Source organism: Linepithema humile, chromosome 1 (genome assembly GCF_040581485.1).
Source record: "Linepithema humile isolate Giens D197 chromosome 1, Lhum_UNIL_v1.0, whole genome shotgun sequence".
NCBI lineage: Eukaryota > Metazoa > Arthropoda > Insecta > Hymenoptera > Formicidae > Linepithema > Linepithema humile.
The window spans coordinates 40,562,738-40,586,464 of NC_090128.1; the positions used below are offsets into that span (position 1 = coordinate 40,562,738).

The window sequence follows — 23,727 nt, forward strand, 5'->3', positions numbered from 1 at the left end:
CTATCTGAACTGCTCATGTTTTTAACTGTGCATGTATTTCTGTACACACACGAGATGTGTTTCATAAATAAAATTAATGTTCACACATGTAAGCATTCAAATCACCTCGAATCATCCCAGTACACAGATCTTAAACTCAAATGCAAGCAAATTTCTCGTTGTGTGCACAGCATAGAATAAAGAACCTAACCTCTCCTGACCTAATTTTTAATGAAGTATTTTTTATACACACTGCTTCATTAAACAATCTCATTAAACATCCATCAAAGAGCAATATCTTTAAATGTGTCAAAAAGTAATATTATTGTAGAAACTTCTTAATATCCTAACAAGCACTAACACCAACAAAAACATACCATCAATGTTATAATTTCTCACTCAACAATGTATTATAATATAATATGCACGTAACTATTATATTGTTGAGTGAGAAATTATTGATTATGTTATGTTACTGTTAGTTTAGGATAGATATAAAAATAATTAATTTAATAATATCACTATTAAGTAAAATTAACGTACTCACATGATCGAAGTTTGCCGTAATAACCGTAAAATGTGAACAGTTCAAATTTCTAATAGCGTTTTCGATTATACAGGATTTGAACGACCCAGGGTTGATCAATCACTATTTTACTATAAATGCAAGTCTTTCATTGGTGGAGAGGTTGCAATGACGTCATTAACCAACCCTGGGTCGTTCAAATCCTGTATAATCGAAAACGCTATTAAATATAAGAACGGACTATGAATACCGGCCATAGCGTTTTCGATTATACAGGATTTGAACGACCCAGGGTTGGTTAATGACGTCATTGCAACCTCTCCACCAATGAAAGACTTGCATTTATAGTAAAATAGTGATTGATCAACCCTGGGTCGTTCAAATCCTGTATAATCGAAAACGCTAATAAATTTTCAGGTCTAAGGGTATATTCAGACAACTTGCATAGCGCATAAGCATATGCAATTTATATGGATATACTTTATACCTTTAAAGATTCTTAACAAACTTCAGAGCAGAAAATAACAAAACATGACGAGGCGATATATTAACTATTTTATAAAAATGTATTTATTACGCTTATCATGAATACTTTTACTCCAATTTTCTTTGAAATGTATACTGCTTTTTTATTGTACTGCTTAATTTATATTATTAAACAGAGCAAATGGCTTTCTACACAGAACATATGACATACTAGAGAAACTATACCAAAAATGAACAATTACTTTCATTTATTTTTACATGTATCAGTGCGGAAATTTTTAATTGTCAAAAATAGTGTCAATTCGTGGAAATATTTAGAAAATTTATCATACATAGCTATAATTAGTGAATAAAATGATATATATGTACGAGCTAGCCTCAATTCTCTCTAGCCTTCAATCTCCGAGTATGTTGACCGTATGTAATCGCAGCGCCGCGGCGTACGCGCGGCTCACTGCCTTTTAATGATCCTCGCGCTAATTGCTTATTGTTTTCTCCGGGAAGTGAACTCACAATTGCATGCTCTGACCTTAGAAACTCGACCTATTCGACCAGGAGGAAAGAACAAGGTGTACACAGGCGATCAGGATTCAAGAGTGCCTTTTCACATGAAGTTGCACAAATTTTTAACGTTTGCGCGCGCGTTTAGATACATTATGAATGTAGGAGAGATTTAAAATTCTATACAATTTTAAATCTTTAAATACTTTATAAGTGTAAAAAATAAATGTAATATTAACAAATAAATAATGCATATAATAATTAAATTAATAAAGTTATAAAATACAGTTTTTAATTCTTTATTAACAATTATATATAATGCACAAATATCTAGACGCAATGCGCGTGCGCCTGAGTGAAATTGCGCGAATGTTCGAAATTGCTGTATACGAGACGACACTTGTGCATTTATATAAATATATTTTTTTATACATAAAAAGAACAGTAATTAAAAATCTACATACTGTTCAACAATATACAACTTTTTATTCTGTCTGTACTTACAATAAAAATACAATCGGATTAAAGAATAAGAAACCGTGGGTCTCTCACGTGCTGTCACAGATTTATAAACCGAGTCGTCTCTTTAGCTATTGCTTTTCGTATATAAAATTTTACATTATCACCGTTAGAATAAAAATATATTTTTCTGTTGTAGTAAGCTTTATACTATACTTAATCTGAAAAATTAAATTTCTCGTGATCAATAATCAATTAACTTTTGAACATCTTGATTCACGGACATGCATCTTAAAAATTTTAGTTCATAATTTTCTTAAAAATATTACACTTATTCTCATTCATTGTACAGCAAAGTATGCGCGAATTAATTGATCAACATAAAGCGGATATTGCTTTATAATGCCTAACTATATTTTTCTGATTTTGCAGACCATAGAATATTTTTTGTGCAATATTCATATTCATTTACAATAATTTTTTAATAACCAGCAGACTACAATTTTAAATACATGAACACGAATCTTCAAAAATCTTTCATTATCTTATAAGTTGAAAATTTTCGAGATAAAATCTGTATTAAATAAACATATTCAGCAATTTTTAAACCAATTATACGACATAGAAAACCATTCTTTGAGTAATTTTCATAATAAATGCATTTGTAACAATAAAAATTTCTATTTAAATAAATGCTAAGTTATATGTAGATCAAGAGGATAGAATATGTATAAATTTTATCTATCTGTTATGAAAACCTGAAGAAGTTATCAGTACGTTCGGGAAATAAAATTTTATAACATATTTAACGAAGTGATTCTACATCTTCAATTAGAAGAGATTCATAACAATAACATCAGTTTAGCATAAATATAATAAAGAGAAATTTTATCAGTTCTTTTGTGGTGTCTGCTTCAGTTGCCAAATGAACCCTTAACCCATATAACACTTGCAACTTGATTGTTAGTTTTAATATCCGCCAATTTGTTATGTTGTTCACGAAAATATACCTAAAATTTTTCATGGAAAGAAGAACATCTGTCAAGAAAATGTATAGTACAGTATATGATAATTCTAATGGCAGAATATTATAGGCGGAAATAAAAACATGTAGACAGTAGTAAAAAGAAAAAGCTCAATCCTGAAATCTACACATATACGTTTTAATCAAATAAACATGATCGCTTAACGTATTATATTTTTAACAAAACGGCCAGACAATCATCAAAGTCGGGAAGGGATCAATGTGGCATTATTCTAGATCCTAAGATTACACGTTTGCGGCTCTGACTGCGCAGTAAACGAAGTCCCCGATTTCCTTTGGATGTGCATCTCGTGGTCGGTTGATGCTCTTAACCGATGATTAGTCCGCAACCCAATCTAAACTGCTGTTTGTTATGATTGATCATACCGCTGAGTGCAAACGAGAATGGCAAGGGCTGTAACCTCTTTTCTAGAACCGCCCCTACCGTCCAATTCGTATCTACACTACCTGTATGATACAGTAGAAATCAAAGATTAGATAATCAGATAAGATTATGTCAATATTCGAATGTTTATCAAGTAACTTCATGCACACCTTTGAACACTAAATCTGCTTTAGGTAAATCGACTTGATAACCGATTGTTGCCGTCGATTCTTGCATACCCGCATTAATTTCTAACTCAACGCCCACTTGTAATTGTTGACTAGCCCTTTGGTGGAAACAGAGATGGCAAGCGGATGGACCTTAAAAATAATTATTTAAAAAATAAAAAAAGGGAACATAAAAAATCGTACAGTTATCTTCAAAAAGAGATAGAAACCTTTTATGCATCATAATTGTAAGATTCTTCTTAAGATTTTGATGTATTTCGAAAAAAATGTTACAATCTTTTTGAAAATAATTATACTATTGAGAATGTTAGAGCTACTTACTTATGCTGCCGCTGAATGTGGAGTTACCGTACGTATATCTTCCCGCGGCAGACATTAATGCGATTTGTCCACCTGGTAAGGCTGGTCCTCGTTGATATGCAAGCTCACCACCCAACGCAAGCGATGGTGTCAAGGTTTGAAGGTAATGTAAAACAAGAACGCCTGAAAATATATTTGCAATATGTAACATAGATACCACGTAAAACTATTTTGACATACAGATAGCATATTTTTATAATTATTAACTTACCGGAGCAATTAAGAATGTCTGGGTTGCCTAAGGTTACTGAGCATGTATACGCATCACCACGATAATCAGCTGTCATTTGTACAGCAGTGAATTTACTTCTTTGCACCTGTGCTGCTAATTTGCCTTTGAGTCTTGAGCCCAATTGATGAAGAATATTGGCATTAAGATTTCCACTTGGATCGATATCACCTAATAATACAGGATACGCCTCTGTAGGTGAAAGTTGTTTTGTACCAACATAAGTTGCACCAAATCTAAAAGAAAATTAATCAAATAATGAAATATCTCAGAATAAAAATGATCAAAACAAATAATTTTTTGTTCATTTACCTGTAGCCAGATTGTATTACAGAACTCATGTTAATGGTATGTGAAATGTGGAAATGATTACTCAATCCTTTATTGACTACCAGTTTTGCTCCTTCAAAATTTATAGGAAATATATCTGTAAAATAAGCACATAAAAAATATAGTTAATTGCTACAAATCACAGGCATATACATGGAAATAATAACATAATAAAATAGCAAATTAATTGACCAAAAAGCACAATATAACACATTAATTTAAAAAATTGTATCCTTCAATATTTATCGATGAATAATCTAATACTTTTCTTTTATGTTGTCAAACAGAGATGAGCAATGCGAAAAGCCATCCAAGTAAGAGAAATCATATATTAATTATTCATCGCCAAGAAAATAATCTACCCGCAAGTTTTCTGTGATAAAATGGAAAAACACGAGGGTCGGAGCAAGACAAAAACGAGAAGTGATCGAAAGTCGAGATCCTTCCTCTTCGACACGTTACCTTTGCATCTCTTGTGCAGATCCTCGATGGTACCCGGGTTATCGACCTGGGTGGTCGCGTCAGTGGGCGCGTACACATCCTTGGACGGGTCCTGTGGCCCTAAATTCGGCATCAGTCCGGGACCCGGTGGCGGAGGTGAAGGCGGAGGAGGTGCGGAGGCGGCCATCACATTTCCCATTATCACGGATTTATCGACACGGAATTGTCTAATCTGTTTCGCGTCGACGATTGCTTTCAGTCTAATCGCTCGACCGGATACGACGCACCAAAGGTTTCAACGTTTATTTACACGACGGATACAGGCCGGACCAGCCTTGCGGGTTATACAGCACGCCGTGTTTTACCGTGGGTCGCCATTTGTAAAGGACAACCACGATGTTTCTTCTGCGAACATAGTTGGCGCTAGCCGTGCGACGCAGGGATGCCAACTATGAAATTCTAATGCAATTCTAGTTCCAACTAAAAGCATGAATAATAAAGGTGTATTCAAAATACGTGCATAATGGGCTTGTTCGTTTTAGCTACACTGGGGCTGCTCTGGGTCTGCTCTACACAGGATAATACAGGACAGATAAATAGTTTGTCCTGTATTATCTTGTTTAGAGCAGACCCAGAGCTGCCCCAGTGCAGCTAAAACGAACAAGCCCAATGTTCCGATCCATCTCATAAATGTACCATTTCTTTAGACCGATTTTTAACTGTTGTGTGTCGCGCATCACTCACTTGATGCGAAAGGTGCTTTAAATTACGCGACATCGTCATCGCACACATATTTTTATAATCTCACGATGTATACGGGGCAATGCAGAGCAGTACGGTTATTGTGACTCGCGGGGATCCGAATAATAAATGAATTTGGCTCGCAGCCAGTGCATTATTGAACAGAGCTCCATGAAGTGTGATATTGTGTGTCACAAAACGGAAGGAAATCCGTAAAAGAAAAAGGAGTGTAACTTCTTCAACTGTCATAATACTTGAAACGTAAGCACTGTGCACCTTCGTAAGTTTACATATGCTTGTATACACATATGACGCATTATATGATGCACATTCGAATCGTGGCGTTTTACGGTCCGTTATACGATGTCCTGATGACACGTCCTGATTCTCATCGTAGCTCGATGCATGTACTTTTAATTATGTTCATAAACGGAACATTGTCTGAAAAATAAATAATGTTAAAATTTGTGAAATACATGAACAATACATATATTGCAAATAACAACATAAACACTTGAAATTTTCTGCTACATTAAATCTATTAAAATTTAACAGTAATAATCATTTATACTTTCAGAAAATTCCATGGACTGCTGTTTTGCTAATCAACATGATGGTTCGCAAATCGCGGAGACATTCCCAAATGTCTCCAGTCCAGAGATGTTTGATAGTGAAACTGAGAGTGACATGGAGAACAGAGATGATAGTGCATTACCAGAGGACAATACATTGACAGCAATTAGTCCCCAAAAACCTTCGCAAGCTGAATTAATTGCAAAATCAGACGGTTATTTATTAAACAGAATTAATAAGTTTCTGAGTGGTGTCCCACCTCCGCCGAGGCATACAATATGTCAAAATGATTGCTCTGATTTTTTGCAACTTATTTATAAAAATCATCAATATTTCTGGACTGGATATCCATTACTGAATGCAAATTCGGAATCTGCAGAAAGTACAAACGCCCAGAAGCAAACGACTACGGAAATTAGTGATAGAAATATTTATCAATGTACAAAAGGCACTCCAAGGAATTTGACAAATGCTTTCGACGCTTGCGAGTTGCCTGCTAATAATACAGAAAATACACAATCGAGTGTAAACAATAATAGTGATAGTAGTGATAATTTAAGTACACAACAAAGTGTTCCTATGGAAATAAGGAATCCTGTTAATATGATTAAAGAGCCGATTAGAGTTCCATCGATTGTAATCAACTCTAACGCATCTCTTGAGCAGTCTCCTTTTTTTTATCACACAATTAATGAAGAAGAAGCCACAATTTTAACATGGCCTCAAGCATACCTTCACAAATTTCATGGCATACAGTGAGTTAATGTTTTTCTTTTTAATTAAGAATATATTCTGAATATATTGTGGTTGCTAATATCATTTTTTTTTTTAATTTTAGTTATAACAGAAACAAGACTGCAGAAGAATACGAGAATTTAACAGTTAAATTATGCGAGAGATACATAGGAGCTGAAACGCAGTCAACTTGTAACATATGGTTTTCAAAACAGCCACTGGGAAGCGCGAAGAAGCGTTTATTGGCCAAGCGCGAAAACGGTCAGAGTCCAGGCAAGAGGCTGACACATTTAGCCAGAAGGCGCAAGACTTTCTCTAGTGCCAACTTGCAGGGATTGGGACTCTCCGAGAAAAGGCAGCTAGTGGTGCAAATTAAGTATGTGTCGTAACAAAAATATTATAATTTGTGAAGAAAAAAAACATATTTTCCTAAATCTTTATCTTTGTAACATAGGAAACCGACGCACAAAAAGGGAAAGAGTCCACGAGGTAAAAGTCCACGTGGCAAGAACCCACGAGGTAAAAGTCCAAGGGGTAAGAGTCCTCGGGGCAAAAGCCCAAGAAGTTCGGCAAAGAAAAGGGTAGTGCGGAGATTAATGCTGGACGGATCGAGTCCACGTAAATCTAAATTAGAAACTTCGAAGCGTGCGCTGTTTCAAAGCCCATCGTCGGAGCACGCGGGTCCTAGTAAATTAATAGGTATGAACAATTCAGAAAAACAAAAGATCAAGCGCGTTTTATTTTCACCGTCGAAAAAGATGGAAAACGACGCCGAAGACACGAAGCAGGTGCCGCTGAGGGAAGAAAGTAGAAAAAGAAAATGCGAGGAGGAGTTGCAAGGGCCACGACTCAAGTGGGCGAAGAGCCTGTCTTTTGACTGCACACATGAATTGGAAAACACCTCGCGAATCATGTGGGATAGACACTCGTCGAGCAGTATTCTTTCGAAGAACGATACGTCTTTCACTCAAGGAAGAAATGAATTGAGCGACACGCATAGAAAGGTATATTATATCGTTTATCTTGTCATCTTAGTATTTTGCATCTCGATGAGTATAAATTTTTTTCTGGCTCATTTTCAGAAATTACTTTGGGCGGTCGCGGAGGCCCTACGAAGCAAAGGCATCGGCATGAATCATCCGAAGTTCAAACAGTACGCCGCAAACTTGGCACGCACAATCAAAAAATTTATGCCAGACCTCGAAAATAGGAATATTCCGCGGAAACCTGGTAGTACAAGCGACCGGATGCTGAAACTAGCCAAGCATCACGTACTGTTTCTTATCGATACTAGGCCAATAGATTGACAGCTACTCGATGCAATTAGTAAAATTCAAAAGGTTGCATGCAAAGTTCGCTTTTTTTCTTTTTTCGGCGGACGGAATATTAAAATGACCAAATATGGGTGCTTATATATATATATATTTAGCCAACGTGTGTTTATACTATGACTTTTGTGTAATTTAATAACACGAGAATATAAAATGTGTTGTATTATAGTAATATCAAATTTAAAAATGGGATTGTATACTGTTACACGCCCACTTGCCGGGGTATTAAACGTTTTTTATCGTATAAATAAGAGGTGTGTTTTTAATAAGCATAGTTTTATTAGCTTTAAAATATTCTTATTTCACAACTTATAAATAATTAATAAACGGCGCTTTTCTGAAGTAAAACGCAATTTGTAATAATTTTATGAGTTATTACATATGCACATATACATGTATATATGTACATACATATACACATACACACATCTTTGAACAAGAAAAAGCAAAGTTGCAAGAAGAATTTAAAAAGCAGAAAAAGGAATTTTCTGGAAAAAATTAATAAACTGTAGTTCATTAATTTTAAGAACGGCAAAGGTGAATGGCCAATTCTCGATGTAGGTGTCTCAAAACATGATCCTGTCAAAAACAATTAACAAACTGCAGTTTATTAATAAACCTGCAAATCATTAATTTTGTTTTGCAAGATTACGTTTTGGTATACCTACATCGAGAACTAGCGACTCATTCTTGGCATTCTGTTCTTCATTCACTAACCAGGCATTTCCTTGAGGCAATGTTGATATTCGATATTAATGGATTTCGAAAAGCTGCTTCCTGCTTTTTCAATTCTTCTTGCAACTTTGCTTTCTGCTCTGTGCTCTTTCTTCTGTTTCTCTAATATGTGTATATGTATATGTGGTAACTCATAAGGTCATTACAAATTGCGTTTTAAAAAGTTATAACACATGTCTGTATTTAAAACGAAGATGAGGGATGTGTAAAAAAATAAAGACTAATCGCGCCAAAAATCGCGATACTTCATTCTTATTCTCATTCCGAATTTCCGGGGGCGACCCTGGCAATAACCTCGTCTAGGATTTTCGTGAGTTCCTTATTTTCCTTAGTCTTTTGCTCCACGAGCTCGGCCAGCGAATTACTCTTGAGTTCAGCTTTCCTTATCATCGCATGTAATTTCACGGTTTCTGCCTCGTTTTGCTTTCGTATCCCATCCAACTCCAGATTGGCTCTAAGAACACAACAAATTAATAAATAATTAATATTTGTATGAATTTAATATCTATTTATCTCAGGAAAAAAGTAAGAGATTTTGTATATCTACGTCTATATCTATCTTTATATATCGATCTTTATACGTATATTTATTTCTATATCGATTACACATACTTTTCTAGTTGAGTCATTGCGTGCTCCTTGAGTTGGTCGTATCGTGTTTCCAACGTCTTTATAGTATCTACATTTTCTTGAATACTTTCTTTTAGTACAGTTTCATTATTTTTGTATGCCGACACAACTCCTTTGAGCCTCTCGTATTTTTGGTGCACATCATTAAATGCCGCTTCTGTATTAGTCAAATGGTGATTCGCGGCTTGCAGTTCCTCTTGCAACTTTGCTTTCTCTTGTTCGAAGTTTGTACGATCCTTTTCTCGCTCCGTAAGTAATCTGCTAATCGACTTTTCGTATTCTTCCACAACAACCCTGAACCAATTATATTCACATGTTTTATTCAGTCTAAATAAATCTTTACGAACGCTATAAATAAATATTAAATAAATCACTTACGTCATCTGGCTTTTGGTTTTCACTTCTTGCGCTATTTGTGTCTGCAGTTTATTAATTTTTTCTTTCTGTTTTTCCAGTTCTGCTTTGTGCTCTTTCTTCTGTTTCTCTAATTCATCTTCTAATTGTAGTACCGTAGTTCTTACGAGTTCAAGCTCTTTACTCATATCTACGTGATCGGCGATAAGTGGTGCGTCGGATTTAGGCTCTTCTACTGGTTGCTCCTGAAAAAAAATTTTATTGTTTATCTTATGCTCGAATGTTTTCCATAACAATTAGAGAAACAAAAGTTTATAGATTCTAACTTACATTTTTCTCTTGAGCTTCTTCTATTTTGTCCGTTCCACTAGGAAGAGGGCTATAAAAGAGCAGCCTGTCTATAGCCGCTAAGGCAGGATTACGTTTTGGTGTATCTACGTTGGGAACTGGCGATTCACTCTTGCCGTTCTGCTCTTCATTCACTGACTGGGCATTTCCTTGAGGCAACATGTTGATATTCGATACCAATGGGTCAAATTTAATGTACAAAGATTCCGCTCTAAGGCGATTTATACGATTAGAGTCACTTCGTGCTAATAAAAAATCAAAGATCGAAGGATCCTGGAAAACTGTAAAGCAATAACAAAATTTCCTCAATTAATAAATTTGAATCGTGAATGTTTGTGAGAAAGTTTTAAGAGCGCCCGATCGAACTTGTATACTTACTCTCAGCCGTTGCGCTGACAAACTCTTCTGTCTTTTCTGTTTCTGTTTCGTCTGCGAGCTCCAGTTTAGGATTAAGTAGTTCATTAGTAAGTTGTTGCGCGGTGGATTTAAGTTCTTCAAAGTCCGCCTCTTTGTTGATCAACGACAATGTCGTACTCTGTCGTTGAGGCTTAAAATCCTCATATTGTTCTTCATCTAATGCGAAATTTATATCCAACTCTTGCAACGTAAGCGTACGATCGAGCTCTTCTTCGATAAGCGCGTTCTCTTTAATCGCATTCAACGGAGTTGCACTTTCGACGAGATTTTCTTTTACACTTTCTGGCAGATTACGTTCTACAACACGCGTCTCGTTGCATATGGCGTTTTCTTTCTCAGATAAAGAACCGTGCACGATATTCTGCGTTTCGTTCAATACGTTATATCTTATTTCTGAATCTTTTCTGTCGACACTCGTTTGTACGTTTTCTCGAACTTCCAATACTTTCGGCTCTACAATACTGGTTGTGTTCAACAATTGAGTATTATCTTCTTTGCTGTCCGAACCAATGCAATCGTATGGCTGCGGCGAATCTTTTCTGATAATAATTTCTTTCGATTCCGCTTCAACGACAGAGCTATTTACAGTTGCTTGCGATAATACGGACGATTGTTGATCGATATCGTTGGATGATGATAACGCCGTCGATGATGCGTCCTCTTGCGCCGGTTCGGATAAATTGTGCTCGCTACTCTCTTTCGCTTTACTATCTTCTAATAATATACTGGAGACGGTGGGTGACGGCAAATCAGTATGTTGCACTGGAGAAAATGCGGACGGAACGGAAACCTCAATAGGACACAATTCCGAATTTTCTACAGGTGGCGTTTCGGCACTGCAACTATCTTCTACCGCGCGTTCCTCGTTCAGGACTCGCGTGACCACATTGGAGATCAAACTGTCAGGCGAAATGGTAGCCGTCACATTCAGCTGATTGTTATCGGCATCACTCGCTGGCAGTGAATCCTCTGCGATGCTACATGTGATATTGCATGCAGTTTCAAACTCGTTCACTGTGTTGTCACTTTCCTCTGGTGGAATATGTTTTTTGATCGATTCCTCAATCTGCGGCGCACCCGCTTTCGCGGGAGGAGTCACAGATTCCGAATCTTGAACGAGAGTGGCGTCGATAAACGATTCGAAAGTATGCGTTTGATCCAATGAAACGCAGGCCTCCTTCAATTGAGAATTCTCGATCACACGCGTCTCATTACCGACGCTGTCCAGCGCATCCTCGTTGAGAGAGCAGTCGCTCGCGTGAAAGGACGTCCCGTCTGTGGCCGATGCGAAGGTCTGATCCTGGCTGAGATTCTGAGTGTCGCAGTCGCTTCCCAGATGAATGTCGGCACACGCGAGAATCAAGTCTTCTACGCCAGATATATTGCGGTTCACGTAAGACGTGTTCGCGATGTCATCCGAATTGTCGGACGTCGAATCCGGACAGATGCCGCTGCTGCTCTTCGTGCTGAGGGTGCTGCTAATGCTGTGGAAGCTGCTGGCCGACGAGAGGCTCTCCCGTGCCGAGCAGAGATTCTCCGCGACTAATCCCGCGTCGGCGAACTCGCGAGCGAAGCGAACCTTGACCTCATGCTCCGCAGTCTTCGGCGTAAGGTTGTCGTTGCCGCTCTGAAAATAGAAAACGCTGTTAGCACGCTTTGCGAAAGCGTCGTCTCTTTCGTAACGTTTTAAAATAAAACGCTCGCTGAAGCACGCTGAGCACTGAGATATGATGATTTCTCTGAATGAAGTGGAATGATCGCGCTGAGGTAAGAAGAGCTCGGGCGGAAAACGCCTTCGGACGCGTGCACGGCGCAATGTACCGTCGGCGTGGGCGACGGAGACATTCTCGGACTCGTGCTGGCGGCGCGATGCAGAAGTTTATTGATATACTCCATTCGGATAGCAGCGGCGACGTGCAGCCTACGAAACACTGACGTTTACTGGCGATCGCGCCGCTGACCAGATCAGCTGACGGTCGTTCGAGGTCTGCCGGTTTTTGTGAAACAAATTGCGCAACCATCTCACACCTCACTCGGGCTAATTATAAAGTCTCACCGAGAGAGAGAGAAAGGTTCTGGCACGCTCTGTCGTGCTGGCCCCCGGCTGTGCTCTTCTATTTGCAACAGTTTCTGAGCAGATACCTGCCTCAAAAGTGTTCCGGAAAAGACGCGTTAGAAATCGATTGTCGCTGCAAAGTGCCTACAAGCGCAGGAATAACAGTATCGGCGATAAAGAGCGGAGAGGAACACAAAGTCGCTATTAGACCGGAAGATCGCACAACTGTTTCCTCGAAGAACTCACTGTGATTCTCACAGCATTGAGAAGGCCAAATAAAACGAATTTAAATCCCATCGATTCGCGACTCGTTTGAATCTGCCGTTTCGCGTTAATTGTATATCCACATAAATTGACACGAAGCTATTATGAAAATGAACAGGAAGGAAGATGTTCTTTTTGTTTTCTTTTTCGATGCATAACGAGATAGCGATGGACTAATGGCACGGACGTTCTAATGGCAGAAATAATATTTTCGAACGATTTTATCTCACACGGAGGAGTGATTGACCAACCGCGTGTATCCACGCTGCCGAGCAACAATTCTCGCGTGACGCGACAAACGAGATTGTTGAACGGGGAACAAGCAAGCGCGCCTTTTGCGCCAGCGTCGCGGAGTTTTTACCTGTGACTGAAGATTCCCCATGACTCCTCGAACGACCTCCTCAACTTTCGGCTGTCACTAACACGCAACAACGTAGTCCCATATTTACGCGCGAGTTCAAGGAACCCCGCGGTGAGACGGTTTCACTTCCCCTTCTACGCTTTTCACCCTTGACACGCTTATCGTCCGTTGAGGAAGCATATGAGCGAATTGTCGAAATCGACGCAAATAATTAACCCCTGTGATTCCGAACGCACAAATTATATTTCGACACAAAGCGTTTGTCCGATGCTTCTATTTCGTTTGACGGCCGCGCGAATATTAATATTTTCGACCTCGCTTTCTCCTTCTCGCAAATACTGAATGTATACATGACTCATTGTATACATTGTGTGGCGAGACATCTGACTGATTCAATGTACAATACGATGCGTACAACAAGTATCTTATTAGATAAATCTAATAGTATATTTCATACTTAATTTGAATGTATTCTCCGGTTTTTTTGCCTATTAAAGCTTTTAATTAACGTACAATATATATTCAATGCTTCCGGCAGAGATTCTACATTCAAAAAATTTAATGACAATTTTTCTGTCACTTCCAGTTTTTTGTGTGATGCTTCATGCGAATGTAATAACGTAAAAGTTTTTAAATTGTAAATTTGCTACTGTTTATAAAAATGACGTAATCTGTAATACTGAATTGGTCGTAATTACTGAATAAATTAATTGCTAGCGATTTGTAACACAATTGACGTGGTTCCTCAAGCATAGATAGTCAGACGAGATAAGCTAATTCCTACACGTGCAAACATACAGGCAGTCTTAAATTCAAGGAATTCTGCTGAATATTCAAGAAAAATATCCCAAGCAAAATATAAAGGAAAGAACAATTTACATTTTAAATAAAATAGACATAAAATATAAAAATCGTGGGAAGATGATTTGTGACAGGAAATTAATCTAATTTTATTACATCTTAAAAAGCTAATTAATAGAAGATATTTGGTAGTGAAAAGCACAAACTCAGTTTCTGAAAATAAAGCCAATAAACGACGGACAGGACAATCGAGTTTAGTTCACGGCGAAAAACACGAGTCTCTCGCACTCCTTATTCGGCAATCTTGACAACATCACGGGACTGCAACGCGACCATCGCAATGACTCATTCTCATCTGACCGCGCTGATAGGGGCACTAGCATTATCTCGGGGTGTGTCTCTCTTATCCCTCCAACACAGTCAACAACCCTCGCTTCAACTCTCAGCGCTTATTAGGGACGCCACTTAACACCTTTGACATAAACAATAGCGCGTTCAAACTATATTAGCAGGCGCAACGCGTGCAAAATACACTTTTGTACGGAGACACGATTCTCGTGTCGCAATTACATTGAGTCATTATATTCGGTCGGATATTAAACTTTGTGGAAGATATGAATTAACAGAGAATTAACGAGTAGGAAATTATTTATAATATTTCAAGATTACTTACAAGAAATAAAATTATATGATCCGAAATCGCAGATGTGTATATTCGTATATCTTTACAACAGAATTTGCAATGAATAAACAGAGTGCACTCGAATGGCTAACGAGCACAGGAGATGGAGATGATAAAAAAAAAAAAAAAAAACAGCGATAAATGGCAATAAAATGAAAACGCGAAATAGCAAAGAAAAATGAAACAGCTACTGATAAGGCTCTGTGACGCGGGAAGTGTCACGACCAAGTCCTTCCTAATCAATTCTAGAACTCGACACTCGTCGCTCTGACGCAACCCTCGGCGCGCGCTCTGGAATCTACGACGTTCTTATGACACAGACCGTTCTCCGACGAGGCGAAAGACGGAGAGAAAGAAAAAAAAAAAAAGAGTTAAGGTGTCTCGCGAGCGGCGGGCCCAAAATTAGGGTCCGCGACGTGAGGTCAACGACAGTTATCTCTCATCGAGATTCTAATATTAGCCCCCGCGGCGCGTTCCCTTAGTCGATACTCTAGACGTCCACAGCCACCACTACCAACGCCGAACCACCCACCAGCACCCGTCATCGTCAACGAACGACACACTTCGGCGCGGCACCGCGCATACATACGTGTGCATGTGCACCGCGCGAGAGGTCGCCGAAGAGGAAGAGAGAAAGGAGGGAAAGGGTAAAACAACGGCAAAACACCGCCTCACCTTTCACGAACGAAATTCGAGATCCTCGGCGAGGCCGCCGTCGAGACGATTCACACGGTGTCGCCGCGCGTTGACCGGACTTTCGGCAAGAGCTGCACCGCGACGAGTACCATCGCCTCCGTCGCGCCACGATGATGCGTACTAACGCCCGTCGCACCGTGCCGTACCGTCCAGCCGCGCACACGCCGTACGGACATTATGCCGCAAAGATCACCAACTATGGAAGTGGTGGGAAAAACAGGACTCTTGGGCCATCGAGCGCATGTTGAGAGCCGCGCGAACAGCGTAGCGCTATCTGGAGCGACGCGGATACACTCGGTGATAAAGCATCGTGAGATAAGGTGAGTATATTATCACGCTGACACGAGTGCGTGTTGCGATGACTGCGATGACTGCTATGAGAGCTATTCCAGACGAGAATCTTCAAGAGTATCATCTATCATCCAATACGAAGAGTACCGATGAGATAGCTCGATGAGAAAATAAAAGATCTTTTAAATCACTAGTTGATATCTGGAATAAGATTGCGATGCATTGACGAATGTCGAAATAATTAAGTGCACGGTTGCAACGCCACATCTTATCGTATGTAATCGTGACAAGGGAGATCGACATGCCAAACCAAAGTATGGTATTGTCTTATAAAGATTTTGTTTACATCATATGATGTAGATGAAATCACTTCGAACAGGTGGAAGAAACTGAAAAATATGAGAATATATTAAAGAATATATTAAAACTTCAGTCTTTTGGTATTTTGGTCAACATTTTGGTATATTTGATCTTAATATATTAAAACTGACAGAGAATGACGGAGAAAAATATTGTTGATTTGATATTTAAAGATTTATCTGTTTATAAAACAGATATATATTGTAGAACATACAATAATATATTTGACGTATAATTCGTGCAAATTGTATGTAATTACAAGATGCTTCACACCCACTTGACGAATGCGTTTAATTTCATTCCACGCGCGTAGCACGCATGGACACGTAAAAAAATAATCGAGGCGCTTTACAGTTATATTTCTTTACAGTTATTTCCCATCGTTAATCAGTTTTTCATTGAATTTAAAATAAAATAATAAAATAACGTGACACGTGACAAAGATAACATCATATTCAAGCTCTTCGAGCTCTTCAAAAAAATTTAGCAATTTTCAGATACTGATTGCAAGAAGCAAAAGACGAGATTTGTCTCAACTCCATCTGTTCTTCTGGTCAAAGCTGAATTACATCAAATTGTTTTATATATCATAATATGGAGAAAGCATTCGAGAGGATATAAAATTAAAACGCGAGTTCATCCGCGGGTAAATCCGCGTTCCTTCCGGTCGTCAAAGAAATGCTACCGCATGGCGGGAAGCGAAACTTATTTTTGTTTCAAGGTACTCCTGGAGATATACGGAGATTTATTTATAGAAACACATTCTCCGGTCTGACTGTCAGCTGCGAAATCCGAGAGGAAAGCGAAGAAGGGTGAAAGGAGAAGGCGCGGGCGATAAGAGCCAGGCTGCGTTGGCTATTGTTATTTCCGTGCAGGCGTATTATTGATGTATCACACAAACAAATGTGAGAAAAGTATTGTCCCGAAAGTTCTCACTGTGCTACACTTATCGTCAGAACAATTTTCTTATTGTACTGTAAATTGCACATGAAATTGCCGATCAAAATTTAAAAAACTGTGTTTTTGAAAAGATAAAATTTATTTAATGCACAACTAGTAGTTTTTTCAACTAAATATTAAATATATTCTTTTTTATTTCTTTTAATTTAGCAATTGGCAATAGTATTAATTTCAATTCTGCAATTATTGCAGTTAGCAATAACAAAAATAGCTTGTTTAAAAAATTGAGAAACACAATATCTTATCTAAAAATGATTAACACAATTAGAAATATGCTTTATATTCACTTTACTAATCGCGATCAACTGGTCGAATATCTGCAATTTTATGTGGTGCAACTTAATACAATATAAAAAATAGTATTAAAACAATAAAAATTTTAAATTTATCAATAGTACCTTTTCTTGCGAAGGATATATCATTGGTGAATTGTGAAGAGTCGCAGTTATCTCTTTCAGTATGACTCTTGTGCCCTCACGAGACACTCCAATGCCTCTTGGGCTCGACATTCTCGGGCTTGTTCCACTACTTCGAAAATTCTTATCGGTCTTCTGCTAGGAAATACCATTGTAGATAATATCACTTCACAATTTAATAAAAATAAATATAACAGAATTACATGGAATGTCTAAATATTTTGTTTCATATCGATATCGCTGTGATAAATATTTATAAATTTATAACATTGTATACAGTAAAGTTAGTAAACAATACAGTAAAAATGCGAAAAATGCATATAAAAAATTGATATTGTTAGATTTACTTTCAAAGAATGTCAGTTACATCTCTAAAAAAATGATATTGACTTTTTTATTACGAAATTATTGTTGATTTGTAGGTCGTTCTGAGAAGAAATGGACTCCAAGGATTCCGCGAGTAATAAAAAATGCCAGCAAAGTTTCACAAATCCCGCCGGCGGAGTTAATGAGCCCTTTGAGCCCTTAAAGTAATCTTCCACAAAACATGGTACGAGACACTCACATAAAGAAGAACGAAGGTTTGAAGCAAAACTACTTACGAAGAACACTCGAAAGATCTCACTCACTCTTGCACTTCTCACGACTGTTGGGAGGACAAAGGGAGTTTTCGTGCAGAGGCAACGTGTTTACACTCACACTTCCGTCACTCGATATGCACCAACATTGATGTCGGAATCCGCAAATGTCTAGACCGAGGCGGACTCCTACCGCACGTAAGGCACTTCAACTTCCGCACCAACGTTCGCACCAAGCGATCGAGTCTGCGAGCGAATTCGTTTTGCGATCGGTTTGACTAACGGCTGCGAGACGTTTGACAAACTTGAATATGAACGCGGCGACGAATCAGAGCGCACCGTTTAGTTTCGCGACTCGGCATCGCGGCGCCACACGAATATTCCGCACTTGATCGGTAATGCAGTACTATCGAATGTATCGCGCTATACGTGGCGATTCGCTTTCAGTGTTGCGATATGGGACCGGTTGTATGCGCATGTGCGGCAATACGGCGTCAGTACAGTGTCTCATACAAATTAAACAAGGCACCGTTACCCCGCTACATTAAAAATATTTCTAAATTTTTTGAAATTGATTGAAATTTTTTACTTCTTGGTTTTTTAGCTGCTGGCTCCGTAGATTCCATGCTTGTAAATAAATAAATCTTACCTTATTTGTAGTCACCAGACCTTCTCATGTCAAAACGTCCCGCCATACAGTCAACACATAACATATAACGGCACTGGATCTCCATCACCGCACATGCGCAGAGCCGCACATGCGCATACAACCGGTCCCATATCGCAACACTGTTCGCTTTACTAATCGATTATTGTAGAATTTGAAATCAAGACCCGGCGGGATCGTTCCCGTCCGCATCGCAACTATCACGTCGATATTAATCGGTGCTGTTGGTGAAATTTAAGAAATTCTTTCCTTGATTTGCATTATCTTCGAAATTTATTATTCGAGATATAATTACAAAAATGAAAATGATTATTTGATACGATGAATACGCCAAATTATTTAATAATTAATGATAATTGTTTATCATAAACTGTTGCTCTTATTAAAACAAAATCATATTCGAGAGAAGTATAAATAAATTAACAATTTTCGCAAACATAAAATAATTATCTTGTTAATGTAAGTCTGCAAATATTTTTATTGTCAAAGTCTTCATACAAATATGTATAAACCGGCACATTGCTACATGCAAGGCAGTGCGATTCACCACAAAATTTTAATGCTTACTCATTAAAGATTATTAGTCTTTTTTTTTGTTCTTGTCACACTTCACTCCTTCATTCATCCCTCACCATTTACTCTTGAGTTAAGAATAGAGAAGACTTTTTAATAGAATTTCATAATATACATATACATAAAAATACATCCCCGGCTCAATACGCGCTGCCATAAAGCAAATTGTATAAAAGAATACTATTCACAATATTTTATCTTTCTTTCAAAATCAGGTAGAAATAATTATTTAAGGTCACTTTTTGCAGGCACCATCTTTCTGTGTTTCGTTATATATATGTTTATAAAGTAATAAAGACAAGTTGAATCTAAATGTGTTAATATCGGGTTGAATCATAAACACTTTAACCGCAGTAGCAAAAACTTACCTAAGAAAAATAATTATTAAAAATTATTTATGACTCAATCCGATGTAGGACGTGAACTTTAGTGCAGTGAGTACAATCACAGAGAATAGCCATGTATATGGCTCATATTTAAGACATTTTATAAATACTTTGACAGGCATATTATTTTGTAAATGCTTTGACAAAAGGCACTTTTTCAACCGTTCGTGAATAAAATAACTAATATTGTATTAATTCCGCGTTACTTTACGTATGTCTGAAAAAAATGCTTGACATTTTATAATGCTTGTTGTTACTAAATCCGACTCGAAAGGCAAGTATCTCTAATCCAATTATTCGCAACAACGAATGTTAGGAAGCATCATATTATTTACAATAACATGTCACACGATATCCAATGTCATCAGTATTTCCGCATGTATGCGATAGTTTTCAAAATGCTTCTTTAAAGCATTTAATAATTCTTTTCTATATGAATCGTCGGAAATGCTCAGTGAAATTCTCATTGCGTGCGTACGTAGTAAATATATGAATTCATCGTATGTAATATAAAGTACTTGCAAATATTTAATTATGTATAAGGATGTAACTGCGGTGTGGAACACTGCGGTGTAGGACACGGCGAAACCGGAGAACTTTTCTGACTACTAGACGGTGGAGTTAAAAGACCGCTCTCGTTCGGGCTTTGTCTACCAGATTCGACAATTACGTCCGAATCGTTCGCATAGCCGGTTGAAATTCCTTCGGCTAATCGCTGCGCCTTTTCCAGCATTTTCAAGTCGACCACGTGTGTCTGTATGCGATGCGATTCGTCCACGACGATATTAGGTACGGTGGCCTTCAGTCCGGATCCAGAGTGCGATTCCACAGGCATGATTGTAGACCTTAAGAGAGACTGGGATTCCTCTTCCGCGACGGTAGTAGCAAACGCTGTGAGCCATTTGGCACAAGGAGCGAGTTGTTCCCATGACAATCGTGATACCCTTAATGCGCATTCCCTTCCTTGAGTATGATAAATTGCCGCAGCAGCTATGTGGCTGTAAGGAAACTTTAAGCAACCCTTGTCCAAAGTCGCCAAGTCCAATAGCTGAGCTGCTTGAGAATATTGCAGTCCACCATATTGTGGATATATAAAAGCATTTGGTCTGGATGAATCGCCCGATTCGATCTGCATATAAATATTGAGCCACCCTGGAGCAGTTATGGGAGATAAATTCCAACCAAGTCCTTTCAAAATTACTAACTCCTTCCCTAAAATTTCTTCTTCTGTGCAGGCTCCATCAGTGACATATGCAAATTCTGCGATTTTGGGTGGATATATTTCTTCAACCTGCAAGCAAAAGATTTATAATATTTTATTTTCAAATTTCTTTGTTAAATAAAAATATCTATTAAATTGCAAAAACAAAAATAAAAAAAAGAAGAAAAATTTATTTAAATTTATTTCAAATAATTTAACTTAAAAAAAAATATATATATATACAAACCTTAGAAGCAATAAAAAGACATGTTATTCCTATGAGTTGCAACTGATTTTTAGGTACATCATGATGAATAGACAGATATCTGTCTATATAGTCCATAGCCAAGTAATAAGTTTCTCTATGTAGTTTATATACTTCACAAACTTCAATTAACCAATCCAATAAAATTGCTCTCATCTGTGGCTGCAATGTTGGATGCCTTTGGAACATTTCTGGATCCCTCTGAATTAGAGTTTTCTGATCTCCAAGACACATAAGGGACCATACTTGGGAGCCATCTGCCCATGGAAAAGATGGCAATGGACTAGGTCTGCTAGATGTGCTATTAGAGGCTGATGGTGTTAGGAAACAAGTGGCAGTTCTTAATTCGGACCATGTTGCTGGCTCTTGCTGTTCCTTCAGTGGAGACGTCTGATGTTGAAGAGTGCATGTAGTGTCCACCGAGTGTGTAGTGAGACAAGATTCAGTATATGAGGAGTGAGACAGCACTGGCACTTTAGTGGGTGGATAAATGTTTTCTGAATCCTCTGAGAGCTCTGTTGCACGCCTTTTGCGCTTTAAAGATAGTGCCTTGCCTCCTTGCAAGTAAATTTGTGACTTCTTTTCCTGTAAACTATTTGTACAACACAAATTTACTTCATTTTGCAAAAGCTTGTAATATTGCTTAACTCTAACAATTTGTATGAGGTAAACAAAATAAACGTCTTCGAAAATATCAAACACATGATTTTTGGCTAATGTATAAAAATTCAATAGTCATTAAAAGTATTTTAAAACAAATGTGCAGTTTGTTTGCAGATTCATATAGCAAATAGTGTTATCTGAAAAACTAGTGGATGCAAAATTATTATATTATTGAAGAAAAGCTGCTAAAGTTTTAGAAAAGGAAGCATCCACAGCAAGAAGGTTATATGTGCAAAGTTTTAGCATGAACGGAAAAAATATATTTTTTAATCGGACAATTGATACGCGCCGAATCGATTTCATCACATATAAAATACTCCTGAGCCCAGGAAGAAAAGATACAGTCCAAATTTTACGTAAAACATAACATCATCACTCACCTGGTCTGTGGCATCTTGCTGCGAGATTGTCGACGTGTACGAAAAATATTTGCCGTCAGAATAATTTTTTTCTATATGTCCGTGATAGGAGGGACTCTTAGATCGAGCGTACGCTTGATTTTCTCGATCTAGGCACAATGATTTTCCTAGGAAAATCCTGAAAAGTGGAGGAGCGCGCGAAACCTACCAACACACAATCGCCATAATGCATGTCCACTTGGCAGCCTTTGATTCGATATATCGACTCACGATTTTTGTCCACCGTAAATTTTGATGGTCGGAAAATTTATTCGGCTTTTTTTAAAGCTATTTTGCGGTATGCCCAAGCCGGGAATTAACAATATTTTAACGAAAATAGAGGACGTGAATCTTAAGAGCGCGGGAGAGCAGCGCGCGAAACGACGACCAACCCCTGCACGTATACGACGCCCTCTATATGTACCGCATAACCTCAAAAAAGGGGCAGATTTTGGACATTTTCGTTACACATTTCGTACACGATATTGCCACAATGCCTCGGCACCGGAATACTTTCCTCTCCGCATGTAAATTCTGATTTTTCTGCCCGCCTGAAAGCTACTCCACGATCGGCGTCTCTCCGTTCGGGTGCTGCTTGCGTGACCAGTTCGTTCGGGTGAAATTACCCTTAAAATGCAGTAATCCACATTGGCCGAACAGCCAGAGGCAGGTCCTGGTGCTGGGACGGTTCACGTTGACTTCAAAGGGTCGTGCGCGGTAAACGGAAGGTGCAAAAGCCCGCCGAAGCCGTGCAGCTGCGCGTCGTGCTGCACATCTGTGTATTTCCTGCTGGTCTCGTGTCGTCGTTTTCGCCACGGATTTCACACTGGACTCGCGTCAGGACGGAAAACGTACAGTACTTGTGACCACGTCTGCACACACGTGAAATTAGCACGCCGGGGACAATCGCGTAGGACTACGAGGTCATAAACCCGCACACGATCCTACCGCACAGCGTACTGCCTCGGCGCTTGTGAATCGACGTTTCGCGGGAACGCCAAAGTAGTGGGCGCCTCGCCGCGCTGTATACTCGTCACCGATTGGCCGAGACACACGACACAGCTGGCGCTCAGCTGATCCACGGTACTCACACACGCGCGATCCTATGCACACGGTTGCACTGGAGCCGCTAGCCACGCGGGAAATGTGCGCGCGTAAATCGTCGTCGCTTGGGTCGTGCGCGGGCTTTTCCTGCTTCCGAGGCGGGCAAACGCTCTAAGGGCGAGCAATGTCCTGCCATGGGTATACATAGATATACTAACTGCTCGTACGAAGGCACGCCGGGATTCATTTCACACGAATCCCAATTCCAACGGGATACTTATGTTACTTGACAT

At 38.6% G+C, this 23,727-nt stretch overlaps 4 protein-coding genes and 1 long non-coding RNA gene across 7 annotated transcripts; 2 read left to right on the plus strand and 3 right to left on the minus strand.

Moving 5' to 3' along the window:
- Positions 1 to 1,953: 1,953 nt before the first annotated feature.
- On the minus strand, positions 1,954 to 5,310 carry LOC105671052 (Translocase of outer membrane 40). Its single transcript, XM_012364912.2, has 6 exons — positions 4,930 to 5,310; positions 4,450 to 4,564; positions 4,120 to 4,373; positions 3,870 to 4,031; positions 3,531 to 3,680; positions 1,954 to 3,443 (listed from the first exon to the last, which is right to left on the minus strand). Exons 1-6 carry the CDS (start codon positions 5,105 to 5,107, stop codon positions 3,304 to 3,306), a joined length of 999 nt encoding a protein of 332 aa, XP_012220335.1. The 5' UTR covers positions 5,108 to 5,310; the 3' UTR covers positions 1,954 to 3,303.
- Positions 5,311 to 5,529: 219 nt separating this feature from the next.
- mi (minus) lies at positions 5,530 to 9,272 on the plus strand. Its single transcript, XM_012364899.2, has 5 exons — positions 5,530 to 5,910; positions 6,227 to 6,977; positions 7,061 to 7,333; positions 7,412 to 7,961; positions 8,040 to 9,272. The coding sequence occupies exons 2-5, from the start codon at positions 6,235 to 6,237 to the stop codon at positions 8,262 to 8,264; spliced, it is 1,791 nt and encodes a 596-aa protein (XP_012220322.1). The 5' UTR covers positions 5,530 to 5,910; positions 6,227 to 6,234; the 3' UTR covers positions 8,265 to 9,272.
- On the minus strand, positions 8,548 to 18,404 carry tacc (transforming acidic coiled-coil protein). 3 transcript variants are annotated; one of them, XM_012364895.2, is made up of 7 exons: positions 18,262 to 18,404; positions 17,642 to 17,794; positions 10,734 to 12,399; positions 10,338 to 10,636; positions 10,032 to 10,252; positions 9,636 to 9,947; positions 8,548 to 9,477 (listed from the first exon to the last, which is right to left on the minus strand). In XM_012364895.2, exons 2-7 carry the CDS (start codon positions 17,750 to 17,752, stop codon positions 9,282 to 9,284), a joined length of 2,805 nt encoding a protein of 934 aa, XP_012220318.1. In that variant the 5' UTR covers positions 17,753 to 17,794; positions 18,262 to 18,404; the 3' UTR covers positions 8,548 to 9,281. The 3 variants fall into 3 exon arrangements, with proteins under 3 accessions (XP_012220318.1, XP_012220321.1, XP_012220320.1); XM_012364898.2 differs by lacking the exons at positions 17,642 to 17,794; positions 18,262 to 18,404 and adding exons at positions 13,454 to 14,726; positions 15,612 to 15,755; XM_012364897.2 differs by lacking the exons at positions 17,642 to 17,794; positions 18,262 to 18,404 and adding an exon at positions 12,594 to 12,711.
- Positions 15,814 to 19,825, plus strand: LOC137000987 (uncharacterized). The gene is made up of 2 exons (XR_010891127.1): positions 15,814 to 15,952; positions 18,082 to 19,825. It is a non-coding gene; the product is annotated as an uncharacterized lncRNA (long non-coding RNA).
- Positions 19,365 to 23,407, minus strand: CycE (cyclin E). The gene is made up of 3 exons (XM_012364910.2): positions 22,373 to 23,407; positions 21,312 to 21,921; positions 19,365 to 21,154 (listed from the first exon to the last, which is right to left on the minus strand). The coding sequence occupies exons 1-3, from the start codon at positions 22,384 to 22,386 to the stop codon at positions 20,396 to 20,398; spliced, it is 1,383 nt and encodes a 460-aa protein (XP_012220333.1). The 5' UTR covers positions 22,387 to 23,407; the 3' UTR covers positions 19,365 to 20,395.
- Between the last annotated feature and the right edge of the window lie 320 nt (positions 23,408 to 23,727).